Below are 18,525 nucleotides of genomic sequence, written 5' to 3'. Positions count from 1 at the left end.
TTACTTCAGCAGATGTTTGAAATATAAAGGGAAACATTTGCTAAATTTGATAGTGTTTGAACTCAATTTGACCAGCAGAAATCTGTCTCTAAGGAAAGTATGGTGCTGTTTATCCAGCAGTGCAGAAATACTACCAAACAAGTCAAACAATATACAATAATGCTTGTATTTCATAAAGCATATCATTGCTTAGAATAAATAGTTAAAGCAAGGCAAGAGAAAAAAGAGCATTTCATAAGATAAATTCAGAGTGGCCCAGAAAGGATTTGGCGCTGTGGTTTGGAGGATTATAGAAACCGGTTGGTTGGTTGGATGTGATGGCCTTTTAAGTTTAAAATGACAACTCACGTGTCCCTCCTTCATTCAGTGGCCATGCTTCACACTCAACAACTGCCACAACTCCATATTACAGCGTAAATGGGATTTACAGTGGCTTCTTAGCTCCCCTCCCCTTTCAGAGATTATACTTTCAGGGTATTTCAGTGGGAATACTGCAAAAGAAAGAGCTGCTAGGCATTCATGGTAAACATATGCACATATGAGAATTTGTCTTTTTAGATTTTAGAAATGTGGGTTTTGTTGTCCAAAAGCTTTTAGAATAAACCTTGAACAAATACATCTAGGCCTTTCATGATAATTACTTTATTTAGATTTTCAGAGACCATATATATATATATTTCCATGACTGTATATATACCGGGGGCTTCAGAAGTAGTAGTACAGTAATGAAAGACAAAACGACAACACATTAATCCTAGCACCACTATTATAATACTGGAATAATCCTGACTGTATACCTACTTTTGGAGCCCCCTGTATATAAAGATCAATCTCAGAATTTATGAATCGATGAGGAAAAATTAAATCTATCAACGATTTTTTAAACCTAGCCCTAGTATACAGGCACCAACCAATCATGTGGTGTGTAACGGACAAACTCAACCTTTAAGGGGTTAAAAAACAACACAGAGGCTCTGTAGTTCAAACCAAGATGGGAAACTTTATAACTAAAACAGTTTGATACCCAAGCATCAACTTCCAGTTCTCAAAGGTGAAGCCAATGCAGAAATGCCTTAAACCTGCATTCTTTCAAATGGCCAGCAGGGGGCGACTCCACTGGTTGCAGAAAGAAGTCTAATTAACAAAATGGCTCTACTTCTCACTGGATTTATTACCTCACGAGTTTATGGTCTCAATCTCTAGTTTTAAGTCTTCTTCAATACAGCATGATGTTTATTTTGTAAAGTATGGTCCCATTTAGAGTAAAAAAGGCTATTTAGAAGAAAATAGTAACATTTTGGTTGGAATTTTGTGTTCGATTCTACTGAAATACAAACAATAAGGATTCTAGTGGATATTTTGAAATACAAGGCTTCAAAACAGCAGTCCACAAACCAATGGAGGACGTCACAATGGCTACATCCACGTCTTTAAACAGTTTATGAACATACCAGATCCACTCTTTGTGTTCTAACATTCATTCAGTGGCCATGCTTCACACTCAACAACTGCCACAACTCCATATTACAGCGTAAATGGGATTTACAGTGGCTTCTTAGCTCCCCTCCCCTTTCAGAGATTATACTTTCAGGGTATTTCAGCGGGAATAATGCAAAAGAAAGAGCTGCTAGGCATTCATGGTAAACATATGCACAGATTCTCTTGACTATATATATTGTCGTTTACATGCGTGGCTTTTTGTGCTTTTTTGTGTTGTGTTTAAAGTAATGCTGCAAATGTTTGACAGGCAGTACCAATTGCCAAAAAAACCTATATTTCAGCCATTCCAGCTGTTTATATGTTATTTTAATAATAAAATAATATAATATAAAATGAGTATCTCATTGCAATGTTTTGTTAACAGATCCTGAGAGTATTTTATTTCTTTTGGTTGTAGTTTATTTATTTATGTTTTATTTATCGAGGATACTTTAATATTTATTTTCCACATTTTAATTCTAATGTTTAATATTCTCGAGATTTAAAAAATTCATTGCTGTGGAAAAGGATGTACTTATTATGCTCTAATATTGTTATAAAACTAAAAAGACATCAATACAACGATACTATCATATATCGTGATAATTTATGGGAAAATATATTGTCCTAAAAAATGTTTTATCATGAAAGGTCTAGTGGGAAATGAGTAATATTTAACTCAACATTCATGTTTTTGTTGTTCAATGAAAGAATTGATATACTTGCTTATTATGCTCTAATATCGTTATAAAACTAAAACGACGTCGATATGATGATGCTGTCGTTTTTCATCCTCTGTCTTTTTTTTTCTCTTCCTCCAGAAACTGAGTCAGGAGTTTGAGATCAAGCGTCTGTCTCTGGAGGAGCAGCGAGACCGCCTCCAGCAGCAGCTCGACAACTTGAAAGAGGAGCTGTCGGCCAAGCTCAACATGGCCAATCAGGAGGTACGACAGTCGGCTCTAAGTCAGATCTTGTGATGTCTTGTGACGGTGACGGTGTGATAACCCGTAATGTCCCGATCTCTCCAGGTGTCCCACCTGCAGGAGCTGGTGAGGGAGGGGGAGCAGAACATGGGCTCAGCTCAGACGCAGATCAACTGTCTGAGGGAAACTCAGGAGAAACTCAAGATCGAGCTGGACGCCACCAGAGCCAGAGTCAGGGAGACCAGCAACCTGCTCACTGACCTCCAGGTGAGAGAAACACTCTATAAAGGATCTAGAGCAGGGGTCGCAAACTCGTGGCCCGCGGGCCAGTTGCGGCCCTAGTGGCGATATTTTGTGGCCCCCACCTTGATATGAAAGTTTAATGTGAGTTTTATATGAATAGATCTATCCGTGTTGTGTGTGGAAGGTCCCTTTATTGCTCCAGCTGGAGCTTTGTTACACTTGTTTCTATGACGACGTTAACAAAAAGAAAGGCAGCTGCTACCGGACCGTTTATTATCTGCCGTGTTGTTGTTACCGGAAGAAGTGGAAATGTACTGTCATTTTGTGTCTTTTTTTGGTAATTTTGTGTCTTTTTCTAATAATTTTTTGTCTTTTTAAGTAATTTTGTGTCTTTTTTTTTTAATTTTGTGTCCTTTTTTTTGTAATTTTGTGTCTTTTTTTTGTAATTTTGTGTCTTTTTTTTTAGTAATATTGTGTCTTTTTTGGTAATTTTGTGTCTTTTTTTAAAGTAAGTTTGTGTCTTTTTTTTTGCCATTTTGTGTCTTTTTTGGGTCATTTTGTGTCTTTTTCTAATAATTTTGTGTCTTTTTAAGTAATTTTGTGTATTTTTTGGGTCATTTTGTGTCTTTTATTTGGTCATTTTGTTTCTTTTTTTGGTCATTTTGTGTCTTTTTTAAGTAATTTAGTTTTTATCTGTCATTTTGTGTCTTTTTTTTTGTCATTTTGTGTCTTTTTGGTCATTTTGAAACTGCCTCCAGCGGCCCCCAATTAATTTGAGTTTGAGACCCCTGATCTAGAGCTTAAAAGAACCTCAGTACAGGATCATGAACTGTTTAATAATTATAACGAGGATATGGAAGAAAAGTTTAATCCATTATTCATTTATTACTGGAAACTTTATTCTCCATATAGGTTGAACTGTATGCTTGCCTGAAGACAAATTTCACATTTCTGCACGTTCAGCTTAAACAGCATCTCGGTTAGAAACATAGACCGTATAAAAATGGACGACGCGTCTCCACTTCCTCTGACTGAACAAAAATGAAACCAAAGCATCCTGAATACAGATGTTGCCTATTGCGAAATAATCAAACTTATCAGAAAAATACACACTTAAACAAGCAGAAAAACAGAAACTTTTCCTTTCAAACTTGACATCAGATCCACTCCTGCCTTTCACAATAAAAGCCCTAGACATACAGTGATGGAAAAGATTATTGGACCACCCTTGTTTTCTCCTTGCTTTCTGGTTCATTTTCTTGTTAATTTTAATGCCTGGTACAACTAAAGGTATCAAAAAAAAACATGGAAAAGCTCTTAAATTAAACTCTTATGAGCTATTTTTGTTGTTATTATATTTGTCCAAACAAATGTACCTTTCGTACAAGGCACTAAAATAAAGTTGTGGGTGGTTTAACAATTTTTTCCATGACTGTATATATATAACGTTATCTTTTTACTTCTGTCGGCTGTATTATCACTTCAAACATCATAAAAGTGGTGTTCATTTGTGAACATTATCCTGCTGAATAAAACGCGTCAGCATCAGAAACGTGTTTGCTTCAAAGCTTTTTTTCTGCAATGATTCAAAATAAAATGCAAAAATCCCATAAATGAATTCTCAATAGACCTCATGGAGATGCTTACTTCTTGTCTGACCTGCAAAAATATGTAATTTTGTTACATATTTTGTATGTTTGGGAACAAACAGGTGATCTGTCAGTAAGTTGACTCAGCACTTTGCTTCATAATCTGGCGAGTCGGCGTGACAGGAAATCAATACGTCTATCAGGCACTCAGCCGGTAACACAGCGTCCCGAGTCAAACACATTAATGTTTGCTGATGGTTATGCAGGAAATCAAAGTGTAAGTTTGCCCCGAAGTCGAGCGGGGAAGAAAAAAAAAAAGGGTGAGGAAGGAAGGATGGAGAGATGGGAGAGAGGAAGAACATTTTGTAAGCAGGAAATAAGATTTAACTGAGAAATAAGTGGCCAGCTGTGAGATAATGATGATGAGGCTATTTTGAGTTGAGTGGTCTTGCATTTGAAAGGAACCCTGCTGGTAGAGAGAGACCGGAAGAAAGAGAGATAGTGTGTGTGTGTGTGTGTGTGTGTGTGTGTGTGTGTGTTTGTGTAAGACAGGGAAAGAGACTGGTTCTTTTTTATTAATACAATCATAAGCAGCATTATTAATTTAGGATATAGTTGTCAGTTGTTGGGAAAACTGAATGATTGCAAAAATTAAGAGGATAAAAAAAAAAGTGTTTGATATGTAAATAAGACAAAGCAAATGAAGTGAATGTAACATGAACTCCGACAGGCTTCAGAGGTGAAGTTAAACTGTGAATAAGTGGAAAAGTCACAGCTGCTGGAATCTCACACAGCAAGTCAGTGAATAGAGAAAGTCTAATAAAAGACAGAGGGAGAGATTATAAAGGAGACAGAGGACAGAGAGACGGGATGAGCAGTGATAATTAGATGAAATTGCAGAGTGGTGTTCTTTGCTTTCCCACCAGAGCCCGAGCTCTATAAAAAGACAGGATTTGGACTGTTAAAAAAGGGTTGTATGTTGTGTTCACACTGAGCCAAATGAGCCGGTGAATGTAGACCAGCTATTGTTCAGCAGCTACCCACCAGCACATTATTACTCTTATAAAAGGACAGGGAAGCCAAAACCTTCAGCTCAACTTTTGTCACTTTAAAGCAGGGGTGTCAAACTCAAATACACAGGGGGGCCAAAATTTAAAGCTTGAATAAAATCGCGGGCCAACATTGATCAAATAAACCTTTTACCGGTGGGTCAGCTTTTGTAGTACAATAATAATATAATAATTTGGTATTGCCTCGCAATAAAATTACACTGCGGGCCAAATTTGGCCCGCGGGCCAGAGTTTGACACCCCTGGTTTAAAGTATGGAATTGTTTAAATTAACAGAATATTTTTCAGAACTATATTGTGCAGCAATGCTTGTTAGGTTTATTTATAGACACAAATACATACATTCTCCACATAGGTTGAACTGTATGTTTGCCTGAAGACAAATTTCACATTTCTGCACTTTCAGTTTAAACAGCATCTCGGTTAGAAACATAGACCGTGTATAAAAATGGAAAAAGGAAACCAAAGCATCCTGAATACAGATGTTGCCTATTGCGAGATAATCAAACTTATCAGAAAAATACTTTTTCTACACTTAAACAAGCAGAAAAACAGAAACTTTTCCTTTCAAACTTGACATCAGATCCACTCCTGCCTTTTCACAATAAAAGCCCTATAGGTATTATTGGACCACCCTTGTTTTTAATCCCACATACACTCACCAGCCACTACATTAGGTTTACCTGTTCAACTGCTTGTTAATGCAAATGTCTAATGAGCCAATCACATGGCAGCTGATCAATCATTTAGGCATGTAGACATAGGCCTGTCACAATAACACATTTTTTAGGAGGATATATTTTCCCAGAAACTATCACGATAAATGATAGTATTGTTGTATCAATGTTGTTTTAGTGTTATAACCATATTAGAGCATAATAAGGTCATCCTTTTCCACAGCAATGAATTTTTAAATCTCGAGAATATTAAACATTTGAATTGAAATGTTGAAAAGAAATATTAAAATATCCTAGATAAATATTACCTAAATAAATAAACTACAACCAGAACAAATAAAATAGACTTTCAGGCTCTGTTAACAAAAAATAGCACTGAGATAAATAATCATTTTGTTTTATATTATTTTATTATTAAAATAACATATAAAAAGCTGGAATGGCTGCTTGGGAATTTTTTTTTTTTTTCCGCAATTCATACTAGCTGTCAATCATTTACTTTAAACATAACAGAAAAAGCAGAAAATGTCACGAATGTAAACAACTATATATTGAGTCCAGAAAAAAATATTGTTTCCTTTTTTATATATTGAACGATAAGTTGTTATAGTAATCGTCGTGACAGGCCTAGCCATGAAGAATAAAGGCAGTTCTGAAGGCAAAAGGGGGTCCAACCCGGACCTCAGGACCCCTCAGATTTATCTCGTGTCCCTTTTAAGGGCCCGACCCCTATGTTTAAAACCACTGAATAGACTACCCTTCTGTATACAATTAATTAGAAATAAAAGACACTCCACTTTGACCGCCTTTTCTTCTGCTCACACTGTAATATTGGCATATTTAATAATACATCACTTCAGGCGCCACAGGCTGTTGTCATGTTGTTCGACCTCCCTGCAGTTTTTCTGCCTTCAGAAATATAATTTGTCGCTGATGTGACTCAATCACGACACATGTCACAGCACAATGGAATAATCAGAATTATTATGATGAAATTACAGAGTTCAGTTACAGTGAAATGTGACTCACCTCCACTCAGCGTCTGTTATTTTCTGTCTCTGATGCTAATAAGACTGTTAGTCATGTTTTCTGAGAGATCCAGCTCTATGGAGTCACAGGGGAAAATAAGAAATAAAATTTTAAAAAATCTGTGAAAATAAAAAAAAATGTAAAAAAAAATAAAGAGGAATAAATGAAAGAATAAAGCAAATCAAAATGTGTAATTAATAACAAAATAAATAGGAATTAATGGAAGCATTTTATATATATTTTTATACATTATTTTTTAATTAAAATGTTATTTAATTTTATATATGTACTTAAATAGATATAAACAAAAAATATTTTTTTTGCCAGAAGAATAAAAAAATAAATTTGTAAAAAAAAAAAAAAGAGGAATAAATAAAAAATGTGGAAGTACAATGAATTACTAGAAGCATTTTAATTTGCTTGTATATATTTATTTATCTACTTTTTTAAAATATGTATACATTTTTATCTAACTTGCTTTCTTTGGCTTACTGAATCATCTCATTTTTCATATTTCAACTTTAAAAAAAAATATATATATATATACTTTTCCATACAACTTGCTCTATTTTCCTGAATTATCTATTTATTTTCAAATTTTAAATGTGCAATGACAATATAAATAAGAATAAGAAGCATTATGTTATATGGAAAAGTATATATATGTTTATAAAAAAGTTGAAATATGAAAAATTAGATGATTCAGCAAGCCAAAGGGAAGTTAGATGAAAATATATACATATTTTAAAAAGTAGATAAATAAATATATAGAATTTTTTTTTTAAATGCTTCGAATAATTCATCGTACTTCCACATTTTTTAAAATCTGTCTAACTTGCTCTACTTTTTTGTATATAGTTATTTTTTTAAATTGTATATATGTACATGCATTTGTTTTTTATATACAATATTTTTCCTTATTCTTTCCCTTTTCCCTTTGGCTAACTAAAGCATCTCATCACTTTAACTCTCCAAACCCCTGAGTAACCTGCTCAGCCCTAAAACACCATTTAAACACTGAAGAATGGCTTCAAATGGGAATCCCTGCTCCATCCAAATGATTTGCACCCTGCTGATTTTTATTTTTCTCCACCTATTGAGCTCCACTGAAATGGAAAAATGTCTTTTTGCACATAATTTCTGGGATCCTCAACATTTGATGCTGGATTTAACCACTCAAGCGCTTCAACTGGCAGCTGAACACACTGAAGCTTTTAGGTCCTTTAATGAACTCATCAGCAGATAAACCCGGAGCGTCTCCCGCAGCAGGAAACGGCTGACCTGGTGAAGTTGGTTCCTGCCTGGGAACCAGCTCATTGTGAATGCCCTGTAGCTGCGGCGGTATAAATAGATGTGGAGGTGGCCATTATGACTCATCCAATGTTCGGCTGTTGAAATGCTGCATCTGGTCAGGGAGCAATTTGAGGAGATTTTCTGACTTTCAGTGGCTTCACATTGTTATTACTAATGATTCAGCACTCTTCACTAAATCACACTGTTGGAGTTAACCCTCTGGAGTCCATCTATTTATTGAAAATACACGTTTTATTTACAGTAATAACTTTTTTTAAATATGATATGTAGAAAAATAGCTTTGCACCATTAATCATAGCCAGTAAATAGACACTGTAAAAAGAGAAATTATTGTCAAATCTTCAGATTTTTGACAGTCCTAGAACAAATTATGTGTGATTCAGTCAGGAAAAGTGGCCAAATCTAAGCGTAATATTTAATCAAAATCACTTTATTCTACACGTTCTACTTATTAGAAATTTAAAATTTCATCAAAAATTGAGCATCTGCACTAACCAGGTTCTGTAGAAAATTTTTTTTTCTAAAATTCTGCGCTTCAAAGCACAACTTGGAGGACATGAAAGCTTTTTTTAAGCTATGGGGACAATTTATTGAATATCTTGAAAGTCACCGATCAAGATGTTGAACACTTGAAAAGGACAATGAAGTGTATAAAGAAAATGTAATATTCAACACAGCAGCTACATAGGAAATACAGGGTTGTCATTTTTATGGTTGTCATTATTATTATTATTATTTTTGTATCTATTGGTTTTTTGTTTTACTTTGTTTTGTTCTTTGTTTTAGTGGTAATTTGTCTTGTCTGTTTTTGTTTTTTTTATCTAAGAATGTGGGCATGTAAACCCTCATTAATGTATGTGTCATGTTAATTCTAAAAACTCAATAAATATAATTTTCAAAAAAATAAAAATATGATATGTAGACAAGCTGAGAAAGACAGTTGAAAGTGCATCATAGGAGCTTAAAAAGGAGTAAAATGATCTGATCTGACATCAGTTGTAATGAAGCGTATTGGAGCCTTAACCCTTAATAGGACACTCATTGAAATACTTGCAAATTCCAAATTTCAACCCTAGAGAATATTGGAGGATATTACATACTGCCAGAATGTATAAAAAAAACATGCGAAAATAATATTTTGAGAAAAAAGTTTACGAGATTAAAGTGGCAAATCTACGAGAAAAAAATGCGCAGATTTATGAGATTTAAGATGGTGAATCTGGGGGAAAAAAGTTGTTTTTTTTTCACTTTTCTTTTTTTTAATTAAAATTTAATTAAATTTTATATATGTACTTAAACAGATATAAACAAAAATATTTTTCTTTTGCCAGAAGAATAAAAAAAGAAATTTGTAAAAAAAACGAGATTAAAGTGGCAAATCTACGAGAAAAAAAATGCAGATTTATGAGATTTAAAGTGGTGAATCTGGAAGAAAAAAGTTGCTTTTTCCCACTTTTTTCTCGTAAATGTGCAACTTTTTTCACACAGATTTGACACTTTAAATCTCTTAAATCTGCAACTTTTTTTCCTGTAGATTTGCCACTTTAATCTAGTAAATTTGCAACTTTTTTCTCGAAATATTACCTGAAGTTACCAAATATAGTTCTTTGCCTGATAAAGGGTTAAATAGGTGAGGAAGGTTAACCCATTGAGGCCTAAAACGCCTTTAAAACCTCTGGGCGATTTTAAAATAAGCTCATAAAATCTGAAGTTTTTTCTGGAAATTCAACAGAAGTGTCAACTCTTCTACTAAATAATAGATTTTTCAGCCTCTGTAGCAGATAGAAATTAAATTCAAAAAGTATTTGAGAGCTTATACAAATACTACAAAACAACGTATTCGCTTTCCAGGCTTCAATGGGTTAAAAAAGGATTGATAAACCAGGCAGGCAGGATGATAAAGCAAACAGACGATCTAATGGAGTGTTCTGTCTCAGACCTGTGCTCCTCTTTGTGTTTCAGGAGGAAATCGAGACCCAGAGACAGCAGCACGACGCCAGAGTGATGTCCATCAGAACAGAAGAGAAGCAGAAGATGGATAAGATGGCAGATGACTTGGATCAGAAGTGGAGAGATGCACTGCGGTAAAAAAAAAAAGAAAAAGAAAAAACTCATATGTGTTACACAAGTGACAGCCTGTCAGTGTCACTTCGCGTGTTTTGCTTTTCCCATTTGTTTCCTCATCCGTCTCTGTCACATCTCGCCCCCTCTGCTTCATCACACTGCTTATTACCACAACAAGTTGACTTGTTTTGCCAATGCACTCAACACATGGTTATTAATAAAAAGAGAGAGTTGGACATGAACACAATCGGAAGGCAGTTTAAATGAAAGTAAACATTCTCATAATGACTTTATGGTCTCAATTGTTAGTTTCAAGTCTTCTTCATTTAGTAAATTATGGTAGTCTGGCTAACGCCAGACTATATCACAAATGAGATAAAGTCTGGTTACCAGCCATTCATTTCCCCGTAGAGGAGGCGTGGTTTACAATCGTCCAGAGTCGTTTATTGGGCGATACGAATGTCTATCATAAGCGTCTGTACATAGCTCTTAGCCAATCATATCAGTTATTACCAGATGACATGTGTAAAGTGACTGACTATGCTTGTTTTAGTGTTTTGGTCCTTAATTATCTAAATAAGATATTACAGCTTGTTACTGAGATTTTATGACCTAAACTGAGTAAATACATGCTTGAAACTAGAATATCAAAAGTTACAAAGCTGTTTCATCAAGTATAAAACTGCTGTTTCAAAGTAATAATTAATTAAAGAATATACTAATTTTAAGGTATTTTTAGCTTTGTTAAGATTAGATATTTTCACTTGTTTTGGAAAGTCTTGACAAGCCACATTTTCTTGTTCCATTGGCAGATCATTTTGCTATTTTTAAGCAAAATACACCTATTTTTTGTACTTTTTTTCTTGTTTTTGTGAGGTGGCTTTTTGCAGTGGAGAGGAAGAATGACTTCTACGTCAGATTTCACAGACGTGTCGATGAGCCTCAGCTCTTTATCTTTTCTTCCAGGTCAAACTGTGTCCATCTTGTTCTTCACGTCTTTCTGACTGAAGCTCATTACTCTGTTGTGTCCTGGACTTTAATCATAGTTTCCTAACTGCGGCCGTGTCTTTCCGCAGGGAGGAGGTGCGTCTGTTGAAGGAGGAGCTGACCGAGGAGTATGACGCGGACAAACAGTCGGCGCTGACTCAGCTCTCCCAGCAGAAAGAGCTGGAGATGATGGCGGCCAGAGAGGGCTGGCAGAGGAAGGTGGAAGACCTGCTGGAACAGGTAGCACACATACACGAGGCGGCCGGGACCATAGCAGGGTTTTAAAAGGCAGTAAATGAAATAATAAAAAGTATTAAAACGTAACAAACGTCACCTGTTGAGGTATTAAATTTTGTTTGGTTGTAACAGTTATAATTAGTTGCAAGTTATCGCTTTTAATCGTGATTAAATTTGTTACTCCTTTACTCGTCACTTTAATTTTGACTTTTTACACAAGTCCTTTCATATAAACCCTTTTTTAACTTTTAACTTTTTTTTTTTTTTTTTTACTTTTTATTTAACCATTTTAATAATTTTACATCACATTTCCTGACAGAATTTGAAGTAAGAGACATCACAATAAACATCCTGAGCATCATACAAGAAAAAAGTGTTATTACAATAAATAAATTAAATACAGAAATAAGTAGTTCTGACATATCATAGTTATAAAGCTAGTGTTAATCTTGTAAATAAATAAAAAGAAATAGTTGAATATTTAGACAATCAAAGAAATAAAATGTCAGAAGTATTGATAATTATGACAACAGGCAGAGTAGACAATATATATAATCTACTTTTAACTTTTTTAAACCATCTTCATTTTGTTGCCCTTCGTAGAGAAAGAATGATAGAGTGTAGCGGTGGAGACGTGGTGTGTGCTCTCCCTACACATAACAATGAAATAACATTTTGTCTTGGGTTAGGATTAAATAGCAAATAATTGTGTGTATAGGTCAGTGCTGCTATCAAAGCAAAAAGTATCAAGTAGTGGTCTGCATGTGCAAATTCTGTTAATCGCGATTAGCATGCTAAGCGAAGATTTAGCTTTCTTCCCTTCTTATGTTGCATTAAGACCTAAGTCTGCCTAGAAAAACACGCTCTAAAACCGTGTTGTTTCAAAAACAACTTCAAGGTTTTCTGAAAGACTGCACAGAATGAAGAAAAAAAAACCTCTTTCCTAAATAATTTATTTCTCAGCCTCTGCAGCTGATAGACACATGGAATAAAAAATCATTTAAAAGCTTAAAACCTTGGCTTTAACTGTAAATCATTGCCTTTGCCCTAAAAAAAAAATCTATCATAATGACAAAAAATATGAAGAATTATGCAATTTCTCAGCCTCTGTAGCCCGTAGAAATATGAAATAAAAACCACCAGAAACCTTAACTGTAGACTATACTAATACAAATATGAAGCGAAAAATGGGCATAATACGTCTTCTGTAAAACCATAATCTATAAGAATTAAATTTACAATTTAATACAGGTACATTTGTTTGGACAAATATAATGACAACAAAAAAAATTGTCCATAAGAGTTTAATTTAAGAGCTGATATCTAGACATTTTTCATGGTTTTCTTGATAAAAACCAAATAATTATCAAGAAAATCATGGAAAATATCTAGATATCAGCTCTTAAATTAAACTCTTATGGGCTATTTTTGTTGTTATCATTATATTTGTCCAAACAAATGTACCAGGAATCAAAATGGACAAGACAGCAAGAAGAAAACAAGGCTGGTCTAAGAATTTTGTTATTTATTTTGTAATAATCTGTATATATATAGATATATATTCTGCAAAGACGTGCAGATATTTGCTGTGTCACTCGACGAGACCTTTACAGTGAGAACAGGGCAGCCATTCACTCCAGGCCAGCACTAGAATCTGCTAAAATATTGATCTGATATGGATGGCTGTTGTGTTTCGAGGAGTTTCTGTAAGTAAATTGCATTATATTTTTATGTTTCAATGTTCTACACAATATGTACGGACCAGATTTGTTTCCCTATATATCTCCAAAAGCCTCAACATAAGGTTCGCACCACATGCACATTGTTCTGCAGCCAGCTCAGCCTGCTGCGTGTCTCACTTATTCCCATCACACACCTGGCACTGGCAGGTGCACAGGCTGTTATAAAGTACAGGTACAGGTCTTATTATCAGTGTTGCAGTGTCAACAACCGTCAGTAGTTCTTCTTTACTGCAGAACTTCGGAATATATTTTAAACCACAAAGCAGTTCATTTGCATTCTTCTTCTTTCTCTCACATTTTATTCACCATGACCTTGTTTTTTTAACTGCAGTATTAAAGGTTGTGCATCACTGTGGAATAAGCACAATCATGACTAGAAAAAGGGAACTCTGTCAAATAATAATAAAATAAATTAAGGGAATAAATAAAGAACAAAGTAGGAATTATAATGACAAAATACATAGGAATTATTGGAAGCATTTTAGATTTTCTGTATATATATAAAGTAAAAAAAAACATATAACTTGGTCTATTTTTCTGTATAAATATTTTTTTAAATTTTATATATGTACATGTTTTGTTTGTTTTTCAAAAAACTCAACTCAAAAATGTTTTCTGTGCAGTATAACACAGTTATGTCACATATTAAAAAAGGAAAAAAATTGAAATTCTTTGATCATTTTTTTTCCCAAATTGGAAAAACAATAAATCTACATATATAAAATATTTCCAAGTGCCAGAAACTGTTATTTTTGCTATTTTTAAAATATGGGGGCTCCACATGCTATACCTCTTTTTTACAACCTTGTCCTCTTCCCTCTGCTCTGTGTAAACAGTTGCAGTTCAATCACAGTTTTACGAAGTTTTGGCACGTGACTTTCATGTCTTCCAACTTGTGCTTTGCAGCGCAAAATTTATTTATTTATTTTTTTTTTACAGAACCTGGTTAGTGCAGATGCTCATTTTTGATTACATTTTTAATTTCTAATATGCAGAACGTGTAGAATAAAGTGATTTTGATTAAATATTACGCTTAGATTTGGCCACTTGTGTTCATCACACATAATTTGTTCCAGGACTGTCAAAAATCTGAAGATTTGAAAATAATAACTCTTTTTACAGTGTCTATTTACTGGCTATGATTAATGGTGCAATTTTTTTTTTTCCTAAGCCAGCCAGCGGGTTTTGGGGTTCAGAGGGTTATATCAATCCATCTATCTTCCCCCCCGGCTCTGATAGAGAGAGGGACACCCACACCACTGACCCTCACCCCTCCACCCAGTTTGGGAATGACTTTGATTGACAGCCCGGCTGGACGCTGAGGCCCGGAGACAGCCTGGAGCACAAACCGTGTCTGTCCGAGGAGAGATAGAGCTCCGCCTCACTCTCTCTCTCTCTCTCTCTCCGGGGCTCTGCTGCCTCTCACTGTGTCTGCTCGTGTGATTTACAGCGTTGCCAGAAAACAAGCGCTTCACCTGCTTTAAAATTCACATAATTCCCACAACAATAAACGGGCCTGAAAAGACTAAAGGATTTAACTTCTCTTCCTGTGCTATTTTAGTCCTCTTTCTGTGTTCTACGCCAAGAGTGATGCAGAATGAAAAAAACAAGCTTCTGTTTTTTTAATGAGTTTTTCCCTGAGGCCCATATCTCTCCTCATACACATATGTATACATACACATACATAGGCACTTCATGCATACACACACTGCAGGAGAAGATGTGGAGAGTGCTTGTGTGCGACATGAAAATAACTCCTTATAGCTCCAGCTGCTGGATTGTTTTTCGATTGGGAGCGAAGGTGGAAATGAGCAGGTCAGAATTAAAGCAACATGAACCGTTTGAGTCTGAAGCTCAGACGCTTGTCGACTTATACTCATGTAGCCGTCCGTGCTGAGCGCGCTGCCTCCGGGGAATTCAGAGCTCAGCTGAGTCACAACTGAAACCTGAAAGAGGCTCGTCCTGATTTTGCCAAGACGCCGGTGGCCTCAGATAAACGTTTTCTGACAAGCCGAGAGCTTGGCGACTTTTCAGACGTCCTCGACGCTCCGACGCGAAACAGCTCACGGCGTCACGGTCCGACTTTGTTGTCTTGTTTGTGGTTTTACACAAAGTCACACAAAAGATACATTCTTAGTTTGATCAAAATCAACAGATTTTTATCATATTATTATTATTTGTTTAGTGCAGAGGTAGGCAACCTGCAGCTCTGGAGCCACGTGTGGCTCTTCAGGCCGTCTGCAGTGGCTCCTTGTGACTGTCAACAAAAATTATACGAAAAAAAAAATCATTTTTTTAATGTTATAGGCCAGGGGTGGGCAACTTAAATGCTGGAGGGGGCCACAATTTTTCATGGACACTACCACAGGGCCACATATAGGACCGTGCACTTAACCAGATATGATGAAACTGCAATTTTAAATATGTTTACAGTGCAGTAACTTAACATATTTCATGCTCAAATGCATGTATAACAGTATAAATAGGAATACAAAATGTTTAAAGCAAATGAAAAATAACCACTTACTGTGATCAACAGTATTTGACAGACCAACATTAATTGCAAGAAGTAATTTTGTGCATTTTTACACTGCACTTTTAAGATTTCATGCAAAAATGCATGTAGTTGTACTGAGGGCCACTTCAAGTGAGGGTGCGGGCCGTATGTGGCCCCCGGGCCTCCAGTTGCCCATCCCTGGTAGAGGCCAAAAACAATTTGTATTCAATTGTAAAATTGTGTAGCTTATTCACAGCATATAAAAAATGTTTTTTACATTTTAGTCAACTAAAATGTGCATCATAGCCTACGAAAGTCTCCAGCCCGCTGCCTAAACCTCTCTATTTACAAGCTTTAAGTCTCGTTTTGAGTTTCCCTGCAGATATTTTTTCAGTGTCAATTTGCTCTGTTCTAGCTGCATTCTGATAAATTCATATTAATAAATGTTCAATATGCCTCATATGCTCAATCAATATGCTCAATCAGTATGCTCAATCAGCCTCGAGCGTGTACTTGACACGGCATGGCAACTACACGTGCAGGTGAAGTGTAAAATAAATTATTTTGTGCATTTTGACAACTTCTCTTGTCCTCTCCCCTCAGCTTTGTGTACAGTTGCAGTTCAGTCAAAAGTCTTACAGAATTTCTGACTGACTGTCTTCCAAGTTGTTTTTTTAGAACCTGGTTAGTTCAAATGCTCAATTTCTTTAACAAAATGTTAATTTTGAATGTGTAGAATGTGTAGAATATAGTGATTTTGATGAAATATTAAGCCTAGATTTGGCCACTTTTCCTGACTGAAGTGTTCATCACACATAATTTGTTCTAGGACTTTTTGCTCCTCCAGCCATCAGGCTGTCTCATTTTTCCAGAGTTACCAGACTAACTGGATTTCTCCTCAGGGATAAATAAAATAATTTGGATTTGATTTTGAATAATTCAGTAGGTGAAATGAGGGATTGTTCTTGTATCGTTCTTAAAATGAAAAAATGCCTGTCTCGAGGAAAAATTTATTTTTTAAATTTTGTATTTTTCCACCAATTTGGATGTGTTTGATGCATGTGACACACATTTTGACATTTTTTATTTATTCATTTTATTTATTAAAATTAAAGACAATACAATTTGGACAAGGAGGGATGAATGGGCTATTTTATATTGTTCTAAGAATTAATAATTATTTCATGAAGGTTTCTGTAGTGAGCGCTCTGAATCTGAATGTGAGTCATTTGTTTTTATCACTGTATAAAAAATATGAATCGCAGTACAGAACGCTGCATTTTAAACTGATCATGCAGAAAATAAACATCAAACAATGTCACAGAGCAGAATTACCGAAGGAGCTGCGCGTATGAATGTCTGTAATGTGTGTGTGTGTGTGTGTGTGTGTGTGTGTCTCTGCTCATCAAAGGCCTTTGCCTCTGAGTTGTGTCATTGAATAATTGATTCTGTGTGTAAGTGTGGTTTTATTCCACACAACCCATTTTCTTCTAACATGCGTCAAGCAGAATAATAAACATGTTTTTCAACTGTTCATGTAAAGGCAACATAAATATTTTTATGTAAAAGAATACACAAGAGTTTAAAGTATTATCCACATATATATATATATATACTGCCTCTCAAGGAACATTTTTTTATTTTATATTTTTCAATCAATTTGGCTGTGTTTAAAGTATATGGCATACATTTTGCCAAGGGTGGGAGCTATTTATTTTTATTTTATTTATTTATTTTTTCTTAAGTTGGAATTTATTATTAATTAATTGTATTATATGTGTAATATAATATATTATAATACAGTCATAATAAATTGTAATATATTTATTTATAATTATTAATTATATTATTCATATGATTATTAATTATATAATTTATATTTATATTTATTTCTAAATAAGTCCTAAATAAGAAGATTATTTACATATATATATATAATAATAATAATCTTCTTATTAGTAATAAGAAAGTTATATAATTTAATGATCCTCATATGTGAGGAATTTCTTTGTAAATTGAATTTATTCATCCTGCTGGTTGGACAAAACCTTTGATTCAAGCATTTTTCACTTTTTTTTCATGTTATGGATTGAATAATAATCAAATAATGGAGAATGAAGATCAATCAACATAGACATATTAATGCTGTTATCATACCTTATGTGTACACAATATAATTATTATTATATAGATGTGACTGTCCAGGAATAAGGCAAAATTAAGCAGGTCTAACTAGAGTGATCTGTGCTGTATTGACCTAGTTTCAGCTCCAGTGAAACAGCAGCAGCACCACTGGAGGCTCAGAGACGGGACCACGCAGGGAGACGCTCACATTCCCCTCAGATAAAACACTTCACTTCACATTTCCAGAGTCAAGCAGCTCTGCTAGAGTTCACACGTGATCCAGGAGAGAAACGAACAGCTGTCAAAGTGTCAACACAGAGTCTGCTGTGTGATGGAGGACTTATCAGCTCTTTGACAATCATTTGAAGCATTGTTATACAGAGAGGCTTTTATTTTGAAACAGGCTTATATCAGAGATTGATATTTCTAATTTCCCTTTTCGTCCGTCCATCTTTCAGTTTCTAGTGAACGGGATATTTGGCACAAACGTCCACTTGGACTCAAGGATGACCTGATTAGATTTGGGGGTCAGAGGTCATCATCACTGTGAC

The 18,525-nt window shown here is 34.9% G+C and overlaps 1 protein-coding gene across 1 annotated transcript in view; it reads left to right on the top strand.

Moving 5' to 3' along the window:
• Positions 1-18,525, top strand: part of LOC131962987 (protein FAM184A-like) — an 84,518-nt gene that overhangs the window by 39,504 nt on the left and 26,489 nt on the right. Inside the window, exons 11-14 of the mRNA XM_059328112.1 lie at positions 2,301-2,423; positions 2,508-2,669; positions 10,286-10,407; positions 11,464-11,614. Of these exons, the coding sequence (XP_059184095.1) occupies positions 2,301-2,423; positions 2,508-2,669; positions 10,286-10,407; positions 11,464-11,614 (558 nt within the window). The remainder of the gene's footprint in view (positions 1-2,300; positions 2,424-2,507; positions 2,670-10,285; positions 10,408-11,463; positions 11,615-18,525) is intronic.

Source organism: Centropristis striata, chromosome 24 (assembly GCF_030273125.1).
Source record: "Centropristis striata isolate RG_2023a ecotype Rhode Island chromosome 24, C.striata_1.0, whole genome shotgun sequence".
NCBI classification, from domain to species: domain Eukaryota; kingdom Metazoa; phylum Chordata; class Actinopteri; order Perciformes; family Serranidae; genus Centropristis; species Centropristis striata.
Note: the sequence above shows the minus strand (reverse complement) of the source record. Positions and strands in the feature narration are given on the sequence as shown.